Raw genomic sequence first — 10,547 nt, 5'->3', positions numbered from 1 at the left:
TTGTGTGTGTGCAGCGGTTCAGTGAAAATTCAGTTCTCATGTTTCATACAGTTGAATAATGAATTGCGGGAAGCACGTTTTAGCCCCACCCCTCAAAAGCTGCAACTTGTCGTGTGTGAAGGAGGGCTAGACTTCTGTATCAGTTTGCTGTGATTAACATCTTAAAACATTTGGAAACATTGGTCAAGAGATCCACAAGGCTAGACATTCATTATAAATGAAAAAGCAAAACTTATTTTAAACCCTCTGTATTTAACCATTTTATACAGGGACTTTGCCCCACAGAAGCTTGTATTCATGGCATGTAGGCCATTCAGTCTTCATTTGCCTTCACAGGTTCCACTTTGACATCAGCCCCTATGAGGAACTCTGGCCTGCTGTCTTTGTGTACATGGTTCATAATTCATGTGGAAAAAGCAGGTGAGAATGCCACATGCCACTCACCTCCCGAGACCCCTCTGCCAACTTAACGGCAGGTGGAAATGTTTCTTAGAATAATCCCTAAGGACTGTTGAAATTTTGAATGGCCGAATGAATGTTTGTGTGTGTGTGTGTTGTGTGTGTGTGTGTGTGTGTGTGTGTGTGTGTGTGTGTGTGTGTGTTGTGTTTGTATGTGTGTGTGTGTGTGTGTGTGTGTGTGTGTGTGTGTGTGTGTGTGTGTGTGTGTGTGTGAAGTTTTGAGCTGGAGAAACTGTGCCGCTTCACAATGTCGGTGCGGAAGAATTACCGGCGGGTTCCATACCACAACTGGAAGCATGCAGTGACAGTGGCTCACTGCATGTACGCCATTCTGCAGAAAACCTCGGGAATCTTCACCGAGCTGGAGGTCAGCCCATCCGCCTGATTGTCACACTCCCACCCCACCGAAAGCCAGAGGCTTTTTAAGCAGTTTAGAGCAGTTACAGCTGTCTTATAGTCTCATGTTTACCAGTTGTTGTGTCTTTCCCTGTATCCTGTTTCTCTCTTTCCCTCCTCCTTCCCCTGATATATATGTGCATGCAAAACACACACACACACACACAGCGAAAAGGCTTGCTGATAGCGTGCCTGTGCCACGACCTGGACCACCGGGGCTATAGCAACAGCTACCTGCAGAAGTTCGACCACCCATTGGCAGCTCTGTACTCCACCTCCACCATGGAGCAGCACCACTTCTCCCAGACTGTCTCCATCCTGCAGGTAGAGCTCTCGCCATCCGCACCCGCTTCTTCCGACAAACGCAGAGCTGCCCTCCCGGCCATCTGCCGCCTCCTCCCGGCCTCCTTGACCTGGCTCCGCATCGCAACCTCGACGCCTCCCTCAGAGAAAGTGTCCTCTCCTGCATCCCATCATGATAATAGTGTGCAGTGTTTTGCCGTGGCTACTGCGATCATTCAGCCTAACGAAACAACATGGTCGAGGTTTTCTGGGTAGTGTTTATTGCTGAGCAGGATCTTGACCCATGTTTGTTTTGTCAAGGTAACATTAATGGGAAAGGATCAGGGAGGAGCTCGCTCTCTGAGCTATGGGCATCTGGGTGGTTTCGACTGTGATGTGCTCTGGTCCCTGAGGAGGCTGGAGCAGGCAGCGGTTACACACTTGACTCAGCTCGTCAGCTAATTATCGAGCTCATTGCGAAGCCGAATGAGAACAGAAGACTCATCAACAGTCTTGCACCGCCACAATAGAGTAGACCATACAGGTTACATGTAATGCAAAAGAATCCAAAAGAATTGAAGTAAATAGAATTGAAGAAAATAGAATTACCAGATCAATATCATTCATAACCCTCACTTGACGTCAAAGCCTGGTTTGTTTTATGCATTTTTTTCTCCTTTCTATCCATCTTCTTGTTCCATAAACGCTCCATCTTTAAGTGGGGCAGCTGTCGGCTCCTCCCTCTTAGTGGCGACATCCTGTCGGCTTTGCTGCTACCCTCCAGCTTAGCCGGACGCCTCCTAAGCGGAGCTCTTGCTTTTTTATTGATCTCCTTCTTTCCCATAGCTGGAAGGGCACAATATTTTCTCCAACCTGACTTCCAGCGAGTACGAGCAGGTGCTGGAGATCATCCGCAAGGCCATCATCGCCACTGACCTGGCGCTCTACTTCGGCAACCGCAAGCAGCTGGCCGACCTGCTGAGCACGGGCGCGCTGGACCTCAACAACCACGGTCACAGGTCAGAGGTCATCGGGCATCTACTCGGGTCATGCGGCGTAGTATACGCGAGCAAATAGAGGGATGCTACTGACGTCTGGGACACCAGCAAGCAGGGCAAACAGACACGGCTAGGTATATCAGGGTCCATGGTTTAGTCTGATTGGTTGATCATTCACGGCAGGGACCGCGTGATTGGTCTGATGATGACTGCGTGCGATCTATGCTCTGTTACGAAACTTTGGCCCGTCACTCGCCTCACTGCTAATGACATCTACGCGGAGTTCTGGGCCGAGGTGAGTCTTATTCGTGTTACACGTCTTCTTTCAAACCACAGTCCTTCATGTAGGCAGCACCAGTATGGTGCACCAAAAGGCGGATTTAGAAGAACAAGCTGTGTGAGGGCTGGTGGGTTCACCCTGTCATCTCTTCTTCATCAGGGCGATGAGATGAAGAAGATAGGAATGCAGCCCATTCCGATGATGGACAGAGATAAAAGGGACGAAGTTCCTCAGGGGCAGGTAAGACGGCAACTGCCTCCCAGATCTTTCAAGGACAATTTTCTATAGCACACATGTCCATATAGAATATACATATCCATCATTTGCTCCTGAGGTAGAAAACAGAATGTGACAATTATGTTTAATGCTAAATCTGTACTTTACAGTCCATGTCAACCAAATAGGGAAGTCATCCTTATTATTCTATATATAATAACTCATGGCGTATTATGGATGAGGTGGTTACTGTTCAGCTATGCTGCAGGCTGTGCTGTATTCTTACTGTCCTGTGATGTCTCTGTATTCCTAGGTGGGCTTTTACAATGCTGTGGCCATCCCCTGTTACACCACACTGGTAGAGCTGTTCCCCCCCTCTGCTCCTCTTCTTCGAGCCTGCAGGTTAGTTACTTGGTCACTCCACATCTTACCTCCACCTTTCCTCCACCTTAGTTCCAGTCCTCGCTCTACACCGATAGCATAGAAAACGGAACCTAAATCTGTGTTTTCTTTCTAATTCGGTTAATTTTGCTCATCTGGCCAGACCATCAACGTATACAAAGTGAGTCTTATAAATACACTTCCATAGTCCAGGAAATGACTAATTTAGCTAATTAATTTCTCAACTTCTGATGTATTATCATATTTGTTCTTTTCTCTTAGAAAATGTGCTGACCACTCTAGTATCATACATTGTTAATATTTTACAGTATGCTCCCTATCTACTGAAGTGGCTACCTGGACTAAACATAATGTAATAAAGCATGGACTAGCTGGGACACCCATGGAGGACGGGTTCCCTCTGGAGTCTTGGTCCTCCCAAGGTTTCCTCCTTAATTCTGCCCAGGGAGTTTTTCCTTGCCACTGTTGCCTCTGACTTGCTCATCGGGGAATCTGGAGCCGTACATGTGTAGAGCTGCTTTGTCCCAACATGCGTTGTAAAAAGTGCTATATAAATACATTTGATTTTGACTTAATTAATTAGCTGGCTTGCTAGTGAATTAGTTAGACACTGACACCTAGCTTCAAAAAGATTGACTGATGATCTTTTGGTGATCTGTACATTTCCATTCTGTTTTTCACCAGTCCAATTTTCAAACATACTCTGTTAGCTAGACACGGCTATGCGAGGTATCAGTAAAGAATGCTAAAGTAGAGTCTTTTTTTAACTTTTGTTGACCTCTTGTGATACAATAACATGTTTTATTGTTGCAGCTGTTGATTCTGAAATATTATATGCATGTCCACTAAGAGCTGTTCATTTATTTAGATGTTTTCAAAATAGAAAATTTCTATGGACTTTTGATATTCATCTCCCTGTTGAAAAGGATGGAAAATGCCATAGCTGTTTTTTCTATTAGACCCACACACCTTGTGTATGCAGAAGCAATTTCCTTAATTGTATTTGTTTGCAATAACTGCATACAGTTTTACACACTTGCAGTGTGAGAGGAGCATTTAGGGTCTGGAGGGCGGGCATAACAGTGACTCCTCCCACCATGCATGAGCTAGCCCGACGGTTTAGAAATCCTTTGTGCCAGTGACATCCATGCTGCTAACCAGAAACCAGTGCTCAGGTGGGCTGCAACTTTCACACACTCACAGGGCCCGGGTAGCATGATGAGGTCGCTATGATATATATATATATATATATATATATATATATATATATATATATATATATATATATACATGGGGAAAAAACTGGGGGTGGGGGTTCTCCATCCTCCTGTCCAGGGTCGGGGTCAGGGTCATCTGTAAGACGGGGTGGATCTAGGTGGCTAGCCATTCCACTCTGTCCTGCATCCCATGGATGAATCTGAAAAACAGAATAGAATTGTTTGCTTTTTCACAGTGCTTTGATAGAGACAGCTTTAAAATGCTTTATAGGTGCACAGTTAAAGTTTGCAGCCCATCTGTTGGTCAGTTTCTGAGCACAAAACTGCTATAGGCTGGCTGGGAGGTCGAGCACCCACCCAGCAGTGACAGTGACGTGTAAAAATCCGGGCCCCACTGCTGTGCTTCATAAACTTGTACCAGCTCAAAACCACACTTAATGCCATACTGAGAATTTTCAACCACCAAAGAGTACCTGGTGAGCAGTGATCCTGTCAGAAAGTGATTGGTGGATCTAATAAAGTGGCGACTGAGTATGTCTGTGATTGAGCATGAGTGTGCGTGTGTGTGCATGCATGTGTGTGTATGTGTGTGTGTGTGTGTGTGTGTGTGTGTGTGTGTGTGTGTGTGTGTGTGTGTGCGTGTGTGTGTGTGTGTGTGTGTTTGGATGGATGAGTATATACACTAATTATAAAAGTGGCATAATTATATAAGGTGTAAAGGAAGCTGTGTGAAGCTGGGCACACTGTGATTGTGCTTGCAGGGAGAACCTGGGCCAGTGGGAGAGAATAGCGCGAGGGGAAGAGGCGTTGGAGTGGGTCCCCTCTGCCGAGGCCCATCCAAGCCAGGCCGACGCAAGAGAGCCCTCAGAGAGCAGCCCAGTCAAAGTGGACAACTGACCCAGTGCAAGGCATCGGATGCCAAACACAGGCTCAGCCGCACCCTGCCAGAGACACCAAACTTCTTCAGAACAGTCCCACTTCCTGCGGGGACGGGAGGAAGCAGAGAAGCCAGGCAGGACAGGTGATATTCGCCAAGCAACTGAAGGAAAGATTTGAAAAAAAAAGACTAAAAATTAAACATAGAGTTACCTCAACGGGTGACGGAGGTGTAGACTGACCCTGACAACTCCGACAGTCATCAGCCTGGACTCGGGATCCGATCACCTTAAGTTCACTCCATGGGGAAGCACTTTTGGTCAGAGAGAACCTCTTTAGCTTCAAGAGTTTTCCTTATATTGCTTTTTGCTTGTCTTGTCTTTGTTTGTTTGGTTTTTTTTGTTTTGTTTTGTTTTTGGGATTAACTCCCTTTCTTTGTTGTTTTCAAGCAGTTTCTTTTGTGGTATTATATTTGAAGAGGCCTTAAAATCTGAACCTGTAGTTGCAGTCAAAGCTCAAAGATTTGTAACTGTGAGATGGTTCATGTAATCTGAAATGGTACTTTTATTCCTGCTGTGGTCAGAAGAATCATACGCATACCTGCTTGGGAGTTGCTGTTTTAAAACAAGATAGAAGGAGGGTTTAAAGGCGCATGGAGTGAAGCTGACAGCACTACACTGTCGGTCTGTTGGATACGTTCTGTTGATTTGTGCAAAATTGCTTTTCAGTACTTGAATGAAGTAATACAGCCTACTCTATGTGGGGAGAACAGAAAACACACACACACCCTGCAGCGTTACTGCCCAAAGCAAAGAACTGTTGTGACAGAACAAGTCAGAGAATTCTGAACCTTACCAGAGTCACACAAGAGTCACGATGTTCCTCGCCAAAATCTATGACCGTTCCAGCTGATGTATAAATCAGCCCTTCATGCTCTAGTCCTAAGCTTGACCTTGCACAGTCCACTCATTACCAGGGGAACCAGTAATACACCTTCTGCACTCCACATCGCCGCACAGTGGTGTCAGACACATAAAATAACCTATAACAATCTACAACAATCCTGAATAGCAGTAATTACTGATGTTAGTTCAGCAGTTTGATCATGATTAATGATAATATTGTTTCCTAATTGCCCATTTTCCATTGACAACACTCTAAAATAGCATTACTTTTAATGTGATTTAACATTTTACCCAAACTATAAAGGCTATCTAAAGGTACACCTTGAACTATCTTGCTCAATTGTTCTTTCTCACCAGTGTTTTATTTTAGATGCCCCACAAATCAAGGTCCAGCTTACTAATCACGCATCATTTTTAATAGATGTGTTCATGAAATGTTTCAGGAAAAGCTGCTGAAAATAGAATTATAACAGACAAAAAGACCAGGATGAAAGACTTAAAAACAAGTAAAAGTTCACAGAATTCCCAGTTTGAAAACATTTTTGTCTTACATCAAAGAAGCAATAAGTAAAACAAACATTGTTCCTTAAAACCTTGTGAAATGTTAATAGAAGAAGATGGAATTGTAGTAGCCATGGACATTGACTAGTGACATATAACAGTCCTGCATCAACTCGGCGCATCCTGCTTTTCGTTTGTGGCCAAGTTTCAGTGTAGATGTAAATGCTCTCCAGATTCTGTCTGATAAGGTTAGAACACTCAAAACTCTTATCCACAAAGTGGACTCAAGCTAAAAATGTGACAGCATTTCCTTGATGTTTGTAATCAAACTGTTACACTGACACAGAACACAGCGCATTGTCTGTTGCTTCCTGACATTATAAATACTTCCCTCTTCATTTCATAAAATGATATGCCACACCTAGATACTTAAAGAGATCAAGTGATATGGGTGTATTTAGTTCGTATTAGTAGAAAAATACATGAAGATAAATCAGAATGATTACTTCCGTGTAAATTCAGCTCGCGTTAGATTTCAGCCTCTAGGAGGTGCATATCCCAGAGGCATGGTCAGAGTCTTGTTATTCCTAGAAAAACAAGACCCATGTGCAAATGTGACCAATGTGATCCAATAAGGAAGCCTGTTGGGTTCTTGAGGACAAAACTGTCAGACACGGTCTTTGAGCGTGACCTTAAGGACAGCGTCCAGTGGAATGCATCAGCATTTGTCTTTTTTTTTCTGATTTGTCTTTTATTTCTTGTTTTGTTTGGTGGTTTTATTTTTGTCACATGTGCAATTATTTAGGAAAAGGTTTTGAAGACGTAAGCTATGGTGCTATCTTAGGCAGTCATGCACTTTCTGATCCTGCGTGTGTGCATGTGTGCATGTGCATTTGCATACGCGTGTGCGCTAGCTTTGGGCCGATTCCTTACCCCCCAATCCCCCCAACCCCACCCCTAAAAACAAAGACTCAAAAGAGATGAGGAACTACACATCACACACCTCAGTCATAGATCATCCACCAAGTTATTCTCCCCTCATATGCACTATGTTTAGAGACTATTATTATTATAATTATTATTATGGTTGTAATATTATTGCTGTTAATATGTTTCTGTTATATTACTATTATTACTGCAATTATCAATGATTAGTACCATTGTTATTTTCTTAATTAGAATTCAATTTTAAATTAACTTATATTTTTTATACAAAAAGTTAGCATTTGCGTTTTGTACAGAGTAAATTGTGCATCATGAAGAAGCAAACGGTCCTCTAGACCCATTGCATATTGTTGCCCAAGATATATGAGGAATGTGTTGATTGTAAATATAAGAGCAGTAATTTTATTAAATATTTCAGAAAAAAAATGTTGTGTGATATTTACTTTATAAATGTCTTTAAAAGGAAAGTTTATTCACAATCCACAAGCCCCTTTATTTGCTTAATTTAGGGGAATTTAATGTCTGACACCCCCTAGTGGCGTTCAAGTATACTTGACCTATGCTACACGTCTCTTAATCATTATTGCTTCTTTGCTGAATATGTAAATTCAAAGCCCCCAATAATTAACATGTAGTACAGTACAGATTGTGTTTTCAGTGCCTGACAGACTCAGTTAGAAATATATTAAAAGCATTTTTAAGTACTTTTCAAAAAGTGGCCATCAGTGGTAGGAAGAGTTGTCTATTGATTAGGTAAATTATGAAAAATATTGTTTAGAGTACATCTGTTTAATATGTAATTCCCTTTTAAATTATAGCAAAATTTTAGCTTTTACAAGCAAGCTTGGAGCATCTTTTGTACCTCTAGACAGTCACATTGGACTCTAATATTTACTTTAGATGTTTCTAAATGATTTACATAATTTAAAAAGCATTTTTCACTTTTTGACCACATTAGTCCTATTTTTTCTACATTAAATTTGCTGCCAATTAAACTACGCATGGATTACAGTATATGAGTGAACTTACTGTCTGTTATAATCTGACATGTCTAGTGTGATCATATGGTATAGTCTGTTTATCTGTAGCTAAAATAAGGAAAGTTGCAAAAAAGGGCAGAGATTTTTATAAAGCCCTTCAATACCTTCAATGCTACTTTAGCGTACACACCAGTGCAGACACACAAAGATGCAAGGTCTGCAGTCAGTGGCCCAGACCCCAGTAATAATCCAAACTACAAACCCTCCTGTCTAATGCTTAAAGTCCTGAGCCAGCCACACAAGATGGATTGCCCCACCCAACTCAGCAGACATACAGGTCAATGCTTATAAGGTCATGACCTTTTGATTATAATGTTGCTAAAATGTCTGTTGCCATGATGATAAGATGAGAGGTTCTTTCTTTTGTGCAATGGAACAAGAAGTGACAACATGTAAAATCTAACCATTTAGTATGTAAACCTAATTATCTTTGCCACTGCACTTAAAGGAACCCGTACGTAGTGAATTTTTGTGAAAACAACACTTCCTGACACACAACTACCTAAGCAAATGTAGCCTAGAGAAAGAAGCTTGAATAAATAAGTGATTCAAAAAGAATCAATTCGTGGAAAAGAATCATTAGAAAAAATGCTGACTTCATCAGAGAAACGATGATTCAGTAGCTTTAAAGGGGAACTCTACCGCTTTTGCAAAATTACTTCCTCATTCAATGGTTAGGTGTAAACAAAGTAATTAAGAGTGTTTTGGTGTGAAATGTGTGTTTCTAAAGGACTTTAACTAGCTAGTCAGAATTGTTCAGTTGTATAAGTAGGCACCAGACATCCGAACATTTAATTGGTCAAAAAGCCATTTTGCTATTACACAATTTTTACGTATACATTGTTTTATGCCTACATTGTTTTATGGTAAAGGTTTTGCCTAAACTTATTTTTAGAACAAACTATTCCAGTTTACTTCCATGTTTACTCAAACCTTAATTCTTAACTGAGATTAATCAATCAAACGTGCTTTTGTTCCTAGCTTGTAGCCGTAGCCTTTCAATACAGCTAACGCCAGCAAAAGCTTCACTTATTCACTGCAACTTCAGGATTCTTTGTAGTTAGCAACCGAAATGCAAAATTATGTATTTTGTAACCTGGTACAGCACAATTCACCATCACTCTTAATTAACCAAAAAGGCTACTGATGCTCACAGGAGTTTAACTGACATCGTGCGACACGCTCCCTATCCAACCATTTGCGAGGCGTTTTAGAGAAATAGTACCCTAAGAAAAGTGTTTTTTCGAATTTAGCGCTATTTTACCATTACAGATATGCAGGTTCACTGGTCATTTTGAATAACAGTCAAAATGTTTATAATGTACATATCATGTCTGGTTCCTAATGCAACTATCGTGGCCAATCCCGACACTAGGTTTATCCAGAATGGCGCATTTCACTCCAAACTACTCATGATGACTGACGAATTTTTGCTAAATCAGTGGAGTTGCCCTTTAACAGTTTGTAGCCATTGATGTCTTAGTTTATTGACGTGCCCCAAAGGAAAAAAAAATAACATTAGCTTAACATAAGCAAAAAAATAAAAAATAAAAACAAACAAGGGAAATTTTATCCTACTACCGGATAAGATATTAAATAAGAGTGATCTAAATATTTTCTATCCAGTGATGCAGCTAATAAACTTATAGAAAGTGATAACAAATATTAACAAATTTACGCCTATTGCTTTGACTCATTGGTTCTCCCTCTTGTTGTGACAGGAGATAACAGTTCATGCAGCTCTTTCAAAACAGCCCCAGAATGTAGGAGAACGTTTCCTTCATTTCAGATAAGACATTAACGGAGGTGTAAATATAATAGGTACTTTTCTGACAATACACAACAGACTACTGCTACTGACAAGCTGTTTGAGAAGCATATGTGGTTTAGGCAATGGTAATTATTTATACTCTGTTGTATTCTAGTTCTAATTATTATAGCACACAATAGTATAAAAAAGTGGTAATACATAATTGGGTAATGGGAATATGTTTGTTCATTTGCATTTAGACGACGCAGTCGAGTCGCCA

At 41.3% G+C, this 10,547-nt stretch overlaps 1 protein-coding gene across 1 annotated transcript in view; it reads left to right on the top strand.

The window, feature by feature from the left end:
* Positions 1–7,521, top strand: part of pde10a (phosphodiesterase 10A) — a 69,514-nt gene extending 61,993 nt beyond the window's left edge. Inside the window, 9 exon segments of the mRNA XM_027023007.3 lie at positions 337–420; positions 676–826; positions 1,024–1,179; positions 1,984–2,156; positions 2,319–2,430; positions 2,575–2,655; positions 2,945–3,033; positions 5,012–5,126; positions 5,128–7,521. Coding sequence (XP_026878808.1) covers positions 337–420; positions 676–826; positions 1,024–1,179; positions 1,984–2,156; positions 2,319–2,430; positions 2,575–2,655; positions 2,945–3,033; positions 5,012–5,126; positions 5,128–5,367 — 1,201 coding nt within the window. The 3' untranslated portion in view covers positions 5,368–7,521.
* Positions 7,522–10,547: the final 3,026 nt, after the last annotated feature.

This window comes from Electrophorus electricus, chromosome 12, assembly GCF_041902795.1.
Source record: "Electrophorus electricus isolate QZ-2024a chromosome 12, ASM4190279v1, whole genome shotgun sequence".
Classification (NCBI taxonomy): domain Eukaryota; kingdom Metazoa; phylum Chordata; class Actinopteri; order Gymnotiformes; family Gymnotidae; genus Electrophorus; species Electrophorus electricus.
The sequence above is the reverse complement of the archived record's forward strand: the minus strand, read 5'-3'. Positions and strand labels throughout refer to the sequence as shown.